Below are 14665 nucleotides of genomic sequence, written 5' to 3'. Positions count from 1 at the left end.
CCCACTTGTAATTATTTTATTGTTTAATGAGTGCACATGGACGTTTGTACTTAGAAGGTATGGTCTTTATTTAAATTTTGTTTTTATAATTTGTTTTACACTTACTATATAAACATTATCACAACAATAAAGGATAGGGAAAAAGAACAGAAAAATGATTTTAGCCTCAGACGTGAACAGAACCACTATTAAAAAAAAGTTCAAGTCGTATTTTGTAACAAATTACTGTAGTTGTTTAAATAAGTGTATTTAAATTGATTGAATGCCTGTCAATACTGTGTCATCCTTTATTTCATCTCACTTCTTTCTTTTTGGCTGTGCTCAGTCTTTGTTGCTGTGCACAGGCTTTCTCTAGTTACTGCCAGCAGGGGCTACTCGAGTTGCAGTGTGCAGGCTTCTCATTTCGGCGGCTTCTCCTGTTGCAGAGCGCAGGCTCCAGTGCACGTGGGCTTCAGTAGTTGTGGCACGCGGGCCTAAGTACCCTGAGGCACATGGAAACGTCTCAGACCAGGATTGGAACCTGTGTCCCCTGCACTGGCAGGCAGATTTTTAACCACTGGGCCACCAGGATTGGTGTGGAATGTCTCGATGGCAGGATTTTACTTTTCATGAATCTGTCACAGAAAGTACTTTTTTCTTTTTTTTAAATTCTTTTTGTTACTTTTTGGCCACAGTGTGTCATGTAGGGTCTTAGTTCTCTGACCAGGAGTTGAACCCAAGCTCCCTGCAGTGGAAGCACAGTCCTAACCACTGGACTGCCCGGGAAATCCCCAGACAGTACATTTCTTTTGATTTTGTGAGATTAATAAAAGTCAGTTGCCTGGGAGGGAAAAAAAAAAAAAGAATCTTTTCTATCCTTTATCTGAAAAGGATATTTTTAGTTATCTTTGTGTGGGTAGGCAAAAATTTAGTCTTTTTTCTTTTTCAATTTTCACATTAAAGCATTTGAAAATATTATTATATATAAGTGCTAATGTTAATGGTTGTTCAATATTATATGGAACTGCTAAGTCATAATTTGCTTACTATTCTTACTTGAACAAGGTGGTTTCACCTGTAAATACCTCACTGAATATCTTTGTATATTTGGTTTTCTTTTGTTCTGAATTACATTCTTAACATAATTTCCCTGGGTTAGAATTCCAAGTAAGAGGACATGAATGTTACTGTGGCTCTTGGGACATAATACCAAATGGTTTCCAGAAGAGGTCCATCACCTGAGGCTGCCACTGATGGTGTACAGAGTGGGGGTGTCTAGTGGTACATTCTTGTTTCCCAATTGCATGAAAGTTTAAAAAGCCGAGATAAAATTCACATGCCATGAAATGCTACCCTTTTAAATTGTGCATTTCAGTGGTTATTGCTATATTCACAAGTAGTTATGTTGTCTCATACTGTGTAATTCTGGAACATTTTCATCACTCGAAGGAGAGACCCTTGTTAACACTTCCCATTGCCTCCGCCTCAGACCCTGACAACTCCTAATGCACTTTGTCTCCATGGAGTTACCTTTTCTGGACGGTTCCTGTGGACGGAATCATACATTTCGTGGTCTTTGTGACTGGCCTCTCTGACTGAGTGCAGTGTCTTTAACAGAGGCCCATCCCCACCGCAGTGTGTATCAGTGCTTCACTCCTTTCCGTGCCTTCCTGTGTGGATGGACCCGGCATTGTCAGTTGATGAACCTTTCGTATTTATGTGTTTCGTCGTATAACTTCAGCTCTACAGGGGATGGCGGGTACCTTGTTTAATGTGTGCTTTTTTGGTTATTGATGAGGTGGGGACCTGCATATTTGACTCTGTTTCTCTTATGTGAATTAGCTTTTCATTTCTTGACCCATTTTTCATTAGAGTCTAGGTTGTCCTTGTCATCTTCACACCAGTGTTGCGTGTCATGCTGAAGGATTGCCGAAGTTGCTGGGGTTTTGTCTCTTTAATATTAGAAATGGCTTAAAAATTTGGGGTAAAGGGGTGGTGTGGTAAAGGTTTCACTTTTTCATGTAGATGTTATTTTCATCTTTTATGATTATTTCTGTTTCAAAAACTAGAAACTCATCTCTCCAGAAATACAAGAAAATTTCAGTTTTATTTTTGACTCACTTTTCTTTTATGCTTATTAAATATTTAATGTTTTCATCTGTATTGAGTCAATCTGATGAGATGGATGAGAATTCATTTTTTTCTCAGTTGTTAACCAGCAGTCTCAAAATAACTTATTCAGAATCCCTGTCCTTTCTCATTGTCTGTGATACTGTATCCCATGAATATTTTTCTTCTTTTTCATGTTTTTTTTTTTTTTTTTTTAATATGCTTACCCTCCTGGGAAGTATATGACTGTTCTCTGGCTTGTGAGGGAGTTAGCTTGAATGGTTCATTGTGAGAGCCACTGTCTGTCTCCCCTTTCAGGCTTCCCTTCTTCCTCGAGCCTGGAGAGCCTGGTGGGTGGTCTCCTTCACAGCGTGGCCAGCTCTCTTTGGGGCTCCTGGGCCCCCTGCCTGCCCAGTCACTGGCCTTGGAATCTGATTGGTCACGATTTACATCTGTATCTTTTTTATTATTTTATTCCTTTAAGTAGTTTGGTTCTTCAAGCACACAGCCAAGATCTAACCCTACATTTGAGCATTTTCTTTTATGTTGATTATCTGTCAGAAACAAGTTCTTTGTCAAACCATGTGTGTCCCCACCCCTTCCTTTGTTAAAGCTTGGAGGGGAGGAAATTTTTCTTTAAAACTGAAGTTTGTCAAAACAAGTGTTTTGTCAAAAATAGTGTTTCTAGGCTTTTCTAGTGGATGATGGTCCAGACCCTGCCTGGGCGGCCTTGGTTACAGGCTGCTCAGTGTCTGTGTACATTGCATTTCGCCTGTTCAGTGGAGTGTTTCTCAGACACCGACGTTGGTAAGTTGGGAACCGAGCTTCTCACCCAGGCCTCTGCCTCTTCCTCCTGCAGCCCGAGTGGCAGCCCTACTTACCACAGCACGGAGACAACATCGAGGTCGCTTTCTCTTACTCCTCAGTGCTGTGGCCCTGGTCTGGCTACCTGGCCATTTCCATCTCTGTCACCAAGAAGGCCGCCTCCTGGGAAGGCGTTGCACAGGGGCACGTCATGGTCACCGTGGCTTCCCCGGCAGAGGTGGACGTACGTGTGCCTGGGGGCTGTTGGGAAGGTGGCCGTGGGCTGAGCGCCGGGCACTCGGGTATGAGACACAGGCCATGTGGGTCCCGGCCTGGCGAGCACCTGGGGGCATGACCTGCACGGTGAAGAGGCTGTGGGCTGTTTCGTGCCACGTTTCTGGCATAAAATGTTTCTTCTGAGCAGAAGGGGCTTTTCAGAACTCTTCTCTTCCTTCAGTCAAACAGTGGTGCAGAACAGACGTCCACAGTGAAGCTGCCGATCAAGGTGAAGATCATCCCCGCCCCTCCTCGGAGCAAGCGCGTCCTCTGGGACCAGTACCACAACCTGCGCTACCCGCCCGGCTATTTCCCCCGGGACAACCTGAGGATGAAGAACGACCCTCTGGACTGGTGAGCCCATCACCCCTGCCCTGTCCTTCCCTGGCCAGGCTGGGGTGGAAGGGAGGGTGACCCGTGGCAGGCATGTAAGGCTGCCTATGTGGCTGCCACGATTCACTGCTAGCATCTCTGCTTGCCCATGCTGAGTTTGTGCAGCACAGCTGGCTGCTTGCTGGCCTTTTACATCTGTGCCACCACTAAAGTGATGCTTTGGTGCACTTTACAAAACATGTCTTTGGCTATGTCTTCTTCGTTTTCTCTCCATGTCTGTGCTATGTGGGTAATTTCCCGTTATCACTACTTTATATGCAGCCCAGGGCGAGCTGCTCTGAAAGGCTGGCTTTTGTGCCAGTGGACCAGCCCACTGGGCAGTGAAGCTGCTCCTTTGGAAGTGAACCCCGCGGCCATGTGGCCTTCAATCCGTGGAAGGACTAGGATGGTTAGTGCTGGGCTTCCTCTGTTTCAGGAACGGTGACCACATCCACACCAACTTCAGGGACATGTACCAGCACCTGAGGAGCATGGGCTACTTCGTCGAAGTCCTTGGCTCCCCCTTCACGTGTTTTGATGCTAATCAGTACGGTGAGCAATTCGAGGTGCTGGCAGGCTGCCCCGCTTGGCTGAGGATGGGTGAGGGCAGGCTAGGGTCTGTGCTCCTGACGTTCAGCTGAAATGTGAAACTCTCAGGATCACTGGGGACAAGGACGTTGGTACAGTTTCGTTATATTGGCATCAACATTATTGACTGGGTGATTTTTGCAGAAAGTAACGCCTGTGGCCTATGATTTGTTATGTAAGTGAAAATTGAAAGATTCCGGTTGGTAATGTTCGAGTAACAAAATACATATTAATCGCTTCTGGTCAATAAGTTGATTTTTTTTTTTTTTTTAATCAAAGAAATTCTAGCACAGAATTTTGCTTCTTTTTGAGTAAGTGAAATATCCTCATGTAGGTCATCACCAGTGAAACAGGCCATAACTGGCCAGTGTCCACGTGCTTTCGGACCCTGATACTTAATCTTTTACACCCCCTTCTGACGTGGAATAGAGGCACAGGACAAAATATTAGAAGCCAGTAACTGGAGATACTGAGGCCAGTGTAAAACCATATGTCTGAAATGGTGAGATGACCGTTCTCACCCCTGTCCCTCAGGAACGTTGCTCATGGTGGACAGTGAGGAAGAGTACTTCCCGGAGGAGGTGGCCAAGCTGCGGAGGGATGTGGACAACGGCCTCTCACTCATTGTCTTCAGTGACTGGTACAACACGTCCGTGATGAGGAAAGTCAAGTTTTATGATGAAAACACGAGGTACTGACACGAATTGGATAAGAAATTTGACTTTATAGGAATTTAATCCCACCCAGCAGAGACCTAGAGTGATGACCTTTCTGGCCATCAAGCAGGTTCAGACTCCTGGTTAGGGCAAGCTCTCCTTTGGCAGAGATGTTCTTGAAAGTCAGCTGCTCATTGAACCAAGTACTAGTTGAAAGGGTTCATTATTTTTGTTGATCTTTAGACACTGGAGCCTTAATTTTCTGTTTATTGTTTTCTGTTCTTCCATCTCTCGTTTACTGTATATGTTTAAATGCACCAAAAGAACTGTTATTTAAAGAAACCTTGCAGTAGATTGGTTATGGATGACAAATTTCCAGTGTATTATGAATGTCTCATCCTTATGATACATGTTCTTTCTTCGGAGTCTGTGACTTGAACTTCATAAGCTTCCTTCTTCCTTCACTGACCCTCTCAAGGTCTAGGCTTTATATGCATGTGTTTATGTTAAATGTGGTGCATTTCATGAAATAAATTGGGCTTCGGTTTATCCTGTATCCTGGTTGGAGCATTTACATTGTGCTGTTACTCAAACCTGGACAGTTAATTTTAGGTGAAGCCTAGTGTGGGTGGAGTGGCCTCTGGTGGGAGAAATCGGTTTTCTAACAAAATATGATGGGTTTGTGGGATGCCTCAAGTGCCTCACGAAGGCCCTGTCCCTGTCATAGGCAGTGGTGGATGCCGGACACCGGAGGGGCCAATGTCCCAGCCCTGAACGAGCTGCTGTCAGTCTGGAACATGGCGTTCAGCGATGGCCTGTATGAGGGGGACTTTACCTTGGCGAACCATGACAGTAAGGTTTTGTGTTTGCTTTTAGTAGGTCTTGTCGTTCCCAGAGGTGGGCTAGCAGATGCCGTGCGTCTTTGAAGTCTTGAGTTTTTCAGAGAGAGAGAAAATAATGAGCTGTCACCTAAATATGCAAGACCTGTGGAGAGAACTGAGCAGTGTCTGCACAGAGACACCTGCAGTTTTGGGTGCTCCCCCTAGTCTTTGTCCAGATTTGTGGGATGAAATACCTCCTGTCAGCATTCCTAGTTTTGGTTCTTTGTGTTCTGTATATTCCCAAATAAGAAACACTCCGCAGGTCCCTGATCATTTATGAAATTCTGTTTATGAAATAACATTGCATACCTCACTTGAGTAGTACCCCACTGTCGCCCTTCGTTCTGGTGACTAGTTTCTGAAACAGCGTCTTGAGCGTTATTCACTAACTGCTCTTCCTGACTTAGGTTGTCCCGAGTCTGACAGCTCCGATTTCTTTATCTGCCCAGAAACCTTAGATTAATAGCATGATTTAGCTTTAGTTTTGAGATTATTACTTGTAGTTTGTGTGACCAGCCAATAATAGTAGCTCCTCTCTTAAGATCAGGAATGGTTTTAGTAAATACATAATGTCTAAAACGTGCATCCAGGTGAATGAACAGCTGCTGCTGAATGCCTTCAGTGTTTCCAGGTTCTAACTGAATGGCTGTTTATTCTAGTGTATTACGCGTCAGGGTGCAGCATTGCTAAATTTCCAGAAGATGGCATCGTGATAACACAGACATTTAAGGACCAAGGTACGGAATATGCTATTCATATGCTTTTTGGTTTCCCTTTTTCTTTCTTCTTAATTTTTAATCACAGTTTTATTACATGTAAATCACCTACCATATGGAGGAGGGCATGGCAACTCACTCTAGTTTTCTTGCCTGGAAAACACCATGGACAGAGGAGCCTGGCGGGTTACAGTCCATGGAGTCGCAAAGAGTTGGACACAACTAAAACGACTTAGCATGCGTTGCGTGCACCTACCATAACACTCGCTCTTTTAAGGTCTACAGTTCAGTGATTTTTTTGTATATTCACAAGTTGTGCAGTCATCACCACCACCTAGTCCCAGAACATTTTCATCACCAGAAAAGAAGTCCATTCTCCATTAGCAGCTTGGATTTTTAAAAAATTCATCACAGTGTTTGTATGGTACTTCAGGTAAGACGTCTGTGTGATGATTCTGGAGGTACCTAGGAAGGTTCAACCGTCTTTTGCTGGTAATTAGAATACGTGGGTAGTGAGCACTGCAAAGTAAGTTGACTTTCCTATAGGAGAAGAGGGTATTGGTAAGGGTTTTTTGTGTTTTTTTTAAACTACCTTCAAAGTTGCTTGAAATTTTTGTTACTGTTTATGAATTGTTCCCCTGTGATTGCCAGGTGATTAAAATTTTAGAGAAATGTTGACTGTTTTGAATGTCTTAACTATGTGAAGATAAAGAATATTGTAATACAAAGTCATCTCCTAAGATTCTCTGAAGAATTAGAAGGGAGGAAAGGTCTTTGCTTTCAGTTGCTCTTTTCTAACCCTGGAAGGTCAGCCATGCTGTGTCCCCAGCGTCGGTGCTGTGACTGTGCTCGGCTCACAGAGCAGACAGGGTGCAGGGAGCTGGGGAGCCTGGGCGCCTCTGCCCTTCCTGCAGGCGCCACCGCCCCTGTCCTGCCCAGGGTGGGCGTCCTACAGCCCTGCGCTCCCGAGCTGGGGTCCGCACCGTGCGTCTCTCCCCTGCGAGGTTATTGCATGGCCGCATGATGGGCACTTGCCGACTGGATCCATGTCCTCGTGCAGGTTGATGTTTCTCTCGTGTTTCAGAATGGCAGGCCCCCTTTATTGTGATGTTTGTCGTTTTCTGTGGTTGAAGTCAGGGACAGTTTCATTAATAGAAAATGACAAGTCAGGATTTCTCGCTCGTGGGTTTGCATTTGCAGGGTGAAATTACTTCTGTGTTGTCTGGAAGGGGCTCCTTCCATCCAGTCAAGGAAAAGTCCGTCAGTGAGGAGTTCTGTGTTCGTAAGATTATGTTTTAACTTTTAAGCACGTGTATGATCGTGTCTTCCCAGTCTCCCCTGGCACACTGTACTGTGTCTTAGTGATTCTTTCTGAGCTCTGTTGTTCACCAGGCCGTGTCGCTTCTGGATACCCCCTCCACCCCCAGGTGAAGGCCGTGGACTCCTTGGTAGCCTCTTGCCGTCTGGTAGCTCTTCGTTTTGCGGGGAGAGGAAGTAGGTTAAGGGTGCATACTTTACTTTGGTGTTCTGCTGGTCTGAAAATAAAGATTAATTACCTTGGAATCCTTTTTAAAGGGCTTTTTATTTCCAAACAGGCTTTAGGTTGCTTGAATAATCTTGCGGGTACAAAATAGGAATTTAAAAATCTGGGTTATGCTGGATCAAAAAGGACCTTGTTGTCGGAGACGAAACTCTTGTCAGACCCTGAGGCCAGGCTGCACTTCCCCTGCTTCGTGTGTTTCACTGCCCTGTCTCTCCCTCTGACAAAGAAAAGCCTGTCTCCCTTCCGCGGGGTTCCTGGGGCTTATACGCGGAGCGTAGGAAGCTGTGCTCCTGTAGCCATATGTTCTAGAGTGACCGGCGCGGTAGGCGCTGGGTGCCAGCGTGCGTCATCTCGGTGTGCGGCTGCGTTTGCTTCAGGGGCCGAGGCTCTGCTTATGAGCTCGTGCCACTGGCAGCAGCTGCCGTGGCGTCTGTGCAGGGTCGTCCTGGTTCAGTTGATGTTGTGAATTGTCGTCGGTTTGGGCAGAGGCGAGATAGCTCTGCTGTTGGAGCATTTGTGCTGTGTTTGTGAGGTTCATGTAACATACCTTAAATCAGAAACATGTGGGCATGTGTTCTAAAGATGAGTGTCATTGTTGTAGCTTTTGTTACTAAACGTGAAGCCTGGGCGTTAGTGTGTATAACTGTGTGCATAGGTACCTGTGTGTTGAGGGGGCACTGCCCCTTGTGTGTATGTAGTCTGAAGACATAGCCTCTTAGCATAATAAGAAGGGACAAAAATTTGTGCTTGGGGGATGAAAAGAGAGAAGTGATGCCTTTAAAACTGTGAATACCATGTATCACCATTTCAGGTGAAAATGGGAAAGGAGGATTATGGGAATATACATACACACACAGGTGCGAATTTTGCTACAACCCAAATTAGTGGCACTTTATACATTTTCTTCTCCTAAAAGTTTGCACTGTTGTGACTGCGTGTTAGATCTTACTGTGATTTTTTTTTCCTTCTGTTTTATCATGTGGACTAAATGTCAAGTTAAGGGGCAGCTGGGAAGTGCTTCATTTCCTCGCGGAAGTTCTCAGTCCTGTTTTGTTGTGTTGTTTCAGGACTAGAGGTCTTGAAGCAGGAAACGGTGGTGGTCGAAAACGTCCCCATTTTGGGGCTATACCAGCTCCCAGCTGAGGGTGGCGGCCGTGTCGTGCTGTACGGAGACTCCAACTGCTTGGACGACAGTCACCGGCAGAAGGGTGAGCGGTGGTGCTGCTGAGCGGGTGGGCTCGGTGGCCATGACGTTCCCACTTTCTGTCCTGGTCCCGGAACAGGCCCCCATGAGGTGCTGGTGAACAGGTAGAGGCTGCTCGGGATGTTTCGGTAGGTATTTTGGGCCAGACGCGTTTAATAAGCAAAACAAAACTTTGTGGCCTTCCAGAGAGGCTGGCAGATGGCAGACCCACCATGTGTGGGTGGGAGGCTGTTTACCTGTCTCTGCCCTCCCTGACTCCCTGTCTGGCATCTGTGTCCCTGGCACTACTCTGCAGGTCCCCTCTTGGATCTGACCACCCCTTTCATGTGGGCCCAGCACTTGGCCCTCATGCCAGACCTTGGAGTTTTGGCTGTTGTGAGGGGTGTGTGGTATCATTGTCGGGTGTGAGGGGGTGGCAGAGAGGAGGCACCTAGTCCTTAGAACCCCTCTTTAGCACCCCTCTTTTCCAGCATCTCTTGATGAGTCCTTCACATTTGAAGGATGAGCTTGGACACAGACTTGTGTTTCTCTTGCTTTGTAAAGGAGGGGTGGATGGGTGCCAGTGTTCCATCTCTGCTGAGGGGAGATGATAAGACCAGAACTAGAAACTAGTCTTCGGGGGCAGGGGAGCAGGGGGAGGCGTGTCGTCATGGGCAGGTGGTGACCAGGCTTCATGGGAGGGGGCAATGTGGCTTGAGCATAGCTGGCCTCCTGCCTGGGGTGCCCCTCTCCCCCTGTCTCTCCCTGTGCCCTCTCTGTGATGTGAAGGTTAAGTAACTGCATTCCTAGCATTTCACGTAAAGCATTAGAATATTGTTGTTGTTGTTTTTTTTTAATAAAAATCAAAAGTGAAGGTTAAAGTTATAGTTGAAAGAAGATTAATGTTTTATTTCTGTAGAGACTGTCATTGCAGACCTGAGGTCTTGGGAAGCATCTTTATTGGCCCTGTCAGTGGTTGGGGGCCTGTCCTGTCCCACACTCCCTGTAGCTACCTGGAGGAGCTTTCTAGGCCATGAGCACTTGACTCGAGCTCTGTTGGGGGACAGGCGCTTCCTGCCATCCCCTCCTTTCTGTGAGCCGCCTCCTGTCTGTGCTGGTTTTGGGGGACATGGCAGCTGCGGGGAGAAGCTGGTGGGGGCAATGGTCCAGGTTTAGCCAGTGCAGCTCCTCGGTCTCCTGAGAGGAAAGTCCATCCACTTGGCCCCACGAGGGGGTTGTTAAGCACAGCCTGGCACAGGACTCGCAGTGACATCCCCCAGAGAACTGTCTTCCTACTTGGTGGCTGGGGCCACCAACTCAGGGCAGCCCAAACCACTAGACTGCACTTGCACTGACCTTGAGCCCACCTCTCCGGATGTACGTGGTGGTCCTGGCTCCGCCCTCGCCTGAGATCTAGGCTCTCCCCTCCTCCAGGACAGCCTGCGGGCGCTGGCCGGGGTCAGCTCCTCACTCTCCCCCCCCGCCTCGGCAGGCCCCCCGTTCTGAAGCAGCACTTCTTCCCGTGCTGCCGTGTGGCCCTGCTGTCCCTGTAGGGGCCCCACCCGTCCTCATCAGAGCCGGGGGGTGCCTGGGCACCGCGTGCAGCCCCGAGCCTGTGGGCCAGCCCGGCTGAGCCTGGGGCCTTGAAAGGAGGCCCTGTGAGCAGCCGATGACCAAGGTGACATGAGCGTCTCACGCGGGGCCGTGCTGGGGCCTGATCTTTCCCTGCCCCATTTCCCCCTTGTTCGGGGCTCACTTTAGGTTTCCTGTAGAGGCTGCTTTAAACTGTCGACTTCCTAAGCAGTGTGCTGTTTACCCTGCAGACTGCTTCTGGCTCCTGGATGCGCTCCTGCAGTTCACGTCGTATGGGGTGACGCCCCCCAGCCTCAGCCATTCAGGGGCTCGGCAGCGCCCCCCCAGCGGAGCAGGCTCGGCAGCCCCGGAGAGGATGGAAGGTGAGCGGCCTCGGAGGTGGGGGTTCCGGGGTGCAGACTCACTTGAAACGACGTGGCTTCGGGGCTCTGGGGAGGAGTAGTCAGCAGGTCTGCACAGTCACTAGGTACCAGGTGCTGGGCCAGGGTGGCTTCACAGGGACTACTCTCTGAGTCCTCTTAGAACCTGGAAAGCAGATACTTCTTCCAAGTCCATGAAAGAGATGGGCCCAGGTCCCCCAGCAGCGGGCCACTCAGCGGAGCCCGGTCTGCGAGCCCTCACAGCCTGAGCCCCGCCTCCCAGACTGTCCTTGGACGCGTGGTGTGAGCCGGTGTAGTTCTGACCTTCCCACTGACCTCATTTAAGAAGTAAAAAGAAACGAGAAGTTTCTTGTGATAAAACTGTACAGCCCCAGTCCCCAGAATATTATTATTTAAATGTGTGGCACCTAGCCTTTCAGTTGCTCAGTAGCCATGTGTGGGCAATGGCTACAGTAAGGGGCAGCACGGATCTGAGAAATAAAAGGAATTTGGAATTTTGAAAATGGAGATTTTCTTTTTGGTCTGAGCATTAAATATTTGAAGAGATGCTGTTTCCATGAAGCGTATCTACAGGTTAGACTGCTTGAGTGTAGGCACGTATGTGTGATTACGGGCATGAGGGGGCCCGGCTGCTGCTGTGCGTGCAGTGTGGCCACTTTAGAGGAAGCAACAACTAACGAAGTCTCTTTTTCCCCTGCCTCCTAACAATGATGGCCTGTCGGTGGGTGCTGCCCAGGGAACCACCTGCACCGGTACTCCAAGGTCCTGGAGGCCCGGCTTGGAGGCCCTGAGCCACGTGCGCTGCCAGCCTGTCCACACCTGTCGTGGGCCAAGCCACAGCCTTTAAACGAGACGGCTCCCAGGTTGGTGTCTCCTGTGCTTTTCCACTTCTTCTGCTGGATTCATGATTCATTGCTTCTTTTTTAATAGGAGAGAATGGAATTTTACTGACATCATTATCGAATAATCCAATCTAGCTTGTCATTTGTGATGGTTTTTAAATTAGCGAGCCCCCGTGTTGACCTTTAGAATCACGCACCCTAGTGGTATTATGCATAAAAAGAGCTCTGGTAATTAGCCTTCTGGTGAAGTTTGCTTGGTTTTTGCTTGAAAAGCTGTGATCTGACATCATGTCCCTGGAAGGGTCGCTCTGACTCCTTAAGCTGGAGATTTGGGAGTTGAGTACGCCTGTGTGCGGTGTTGATTCTGGAATACAGACGGGGTCTTCCTGTGTCCCGCTGGGGTGACCTGGAGTCACATTTATGCCCTCACCCCATGCTGGGTGTTGTCCCTGGTAAAGTGACCTCAGACTGTGCCAGGCCCAGACATTGACCTGCCTGCTTCTCCGTCTGGCTGTCAAGCTCAAGCTCTTCGTTTGTGTCAGTTCCTTTTAGAAGCCAAAATTGAGTGATCTGTGCTGTTTCTCTGTTCAGGCAGAAGAGCCAACTCACTCCACTGGTTCCTGTTTTCTTTGGATCGCTCCTCTCCCGTTTCTCTCTTTGGCATCTCTGGCCCCAGCAGGAGATCCTGCTGTGGTGAGGAGGATTGCAGTCCTAATACAGTGATGCAGGGCCCCATATTCTGGGCATGGCTGTGGGAGGCCCCCCGACCCCCACGGCTCCTCCTCCTCTGGGCAGCTGCCAGCCACTGTCTCCCTCATGGGCAGCACACCCCACACACGCAGCCATTTCCCCTCCGGGGGCTCCTGCCTTCTCTCCCCTACCAGCTGCCCACTTTGCTTGGGTCTCAGCATGTACAGTGTTGGGGTGTGTGTGGCAGGGCATGGGGACTGTCATCTACACGGTGAACCACGAGGAGGGAGATGCCTGCAGAAGGCCTAGAAGCTTCCTGTGCTTGACTGTCGTCATGAACAGAAGCCCTGAGTACACCTCTCACTCACCATGTCATCTTTAGAACATGCTCAATAGGAAACGGCATTGGAGATTCATCACGTCGTCTCCTCGTCAGCAGTTTCTTCCTGAAACTTTAATTACTGAGTACTTTTCCATTCCAGTTAACATGCCATCATTTAAAATTTTCTGATAAGATTCCATTTTTATATCTCATTTATTTATAACCTATCATTATCCAAACATTCAAACCAGACTTTAATTCCAGCCGTTGTCAGCAGTTCACACTCAGTGGACAGTCACTGTCAGCAAAGGTTCTTGAAACCCACTTCTTCTCCATGGTACTGCTCAGGGCTCTGAGAACAGGTGACAGTGTCCTATATCTGTGTGTCCATCAGACAGCCCGTCACGTACCAGCCTGGCCCATCAGGGTGCTGCTGCTGTGCAGCCCCTAGAGTTTTATTTTCACTGTCGCTCTCTGGAATTCCTTCTTCCCAAAACACCCACCAGACCCCCCTTTTATCTCACTTCTTGCTGGAAATTGTTCTCAGTCCTCAGCGACCTAGATCTGGGTCTAGATTCTGAATCTCTGAGGAGATGCAAAACAATGTCAGAGTGCCCCAGTCAGCCCTGCAAAGGTCAGGGTCTGTCAGCCTAGTGCTGAGTGCAGGTGTTCACTCCGTCCTTGAAACCGGGACGCAGTTCCCGGTGTTGTTCCCGGGTGTCGGGCGTCCATACTACCAGTGGCTGTAGGGCAGACCTATGAGGAGCCCCACGTGAGGCTAACCTGTCCTCCTGTCAGGACATTGTGGAATTCTCAAATGATAGTGTGAAGCTCTGTCACCCCGACTGCTCAGCAAGAAAGGGTCACTGGGGGTTAATTAAATTCCAGAACAGGAGAGCACTGTGAGCATTAAAAGACATCCCCATGTATATTCACCTGCAGGGTTATAAAGCTTAAATACGTCAATTCCATAACTTAGCATTGTCAGTTTAATTTCCAGACTGATTAAACTGAAAAGCAAAGTGAAATATAAAATAGAGCAGGTTATAGTCCAAGCAGTTGCCCAGCTGGAAGTGCCCGATAGCAGCTTATCAGAAAGCCTCTTCACGGAGCCGGCATCTCCCGGCTGCCCACTGACCTGCCTCTTGAGTGCTGCTAGAACTCAGCTCTCTGCTCTCACTTGGCCAAAGTAAGAGATGGGCCAGCAAGGTCCACATGAATAAAAAGCAGAGTGGGGAATTCATAATTGCAAGCATATTTTATTCTCTTCCCTTGTTTTAGCCAGAATGGTCTTCAGATTTTCCGTCTGCACTTTTGCTCTCATCTCTGTGTCTTCCCACGCTGCTCTTGGCCGTGTACCAGCCTCTCTTCCTCAGTTACATGTGCTTCCGATCTCAGAGTTAGTACTGAGAGTAATGATGCAGTCGAAACGAGTCCAGTGCATTTTGCAAAGCACATGTGTTCCCTTCATCATCCTGAGCCCTCAGGCAAGGCCCATGCCCACTCCTTTATTCCCGTGTTTCTGTCCACTGCTCGGTTACTTGTGTGTCTGCCTCGTTCTCCCTCCTGCGAGTGGTGTCCTTGAGGACCAAGGTGACAGCTGGCTCCCAGCGCCAGGTCTGCCCCCTTTGCCACATCACAGTAGGTGCCCATGGCTCTGCTGTCCCATGGCAGAAACTGGTCCTTCCAGCCAGGCTGTGTCCACTGCCGCTGTCCACCAGCTCCTTCAGA

At 48.4% G+C, this 14665-nt stretch overlaps 1 protein-coding gene across 7 annotated transcripts in view; it reads left to right on the top strand.

Moving 5' to 3' along the window:
- The window catches only part of MBTPS1 (membrane bound transcription factor peptidase, site 1), a 45165-nt gene that overhangs the window by 28396 nt on the left and 2104 nt on the right, over window positions 1-14665 (top strand). For all 7 annotated transcript variants that reach the window (XM_027977676.2, XM_042231505.1, XM_027977677.2 and 4 more), the window contains 9 exons: window positions 2948-3136; window positions 3350-3522; window positions 3977-4092; window positions 4663-4819; window positions 5512-5636; window positions 6325-6402; window positions 8992-9132; window positions 10931-11062; window positions 11817-11943. In XM_027977676.2, coding sequence (XP_027833477.1) covers window positions 2948-3136; window positions 3350-3522; window positions 3977-4092; window positions 4663-4819; window positions 5512-5636; window positions 6325-6402; window positions 8992-9132; window positions 10931-11062; window positions 11817-11943 — 1238 coding nt within the window. The remainder of the gene's footprint in view (window positions 1-2947; window positions 3137-3349; window positions 3523-3976; window positions 4093-4662; window positions 4820-5511; window positions 5637-6324; window positions 6403-8991; window positions 9133-10930; window positions 11063-11816; window positions 11944-14665) is intronic.

Source organism: Ovis aries, chromosome 14, assembly GCF_016772045.2.
Source record: "Ovis aries strain OAR_USU_Benz2616 breed Rambouillet chromosome 14, ARS-UI_Ramb_v3.0, whole genome shotgun sequence".
Classification (NCBI taxonomy): Eukaryota; Metazoa; Chordata; class Mammalia; order Artiodactyla; family Bovidae; genus Ovis; species Ovis aries.
Note: the sequence above shows the minus strand (reverse complement) of the source record. Positions and strands in the feature narration are given on the sequence as shown.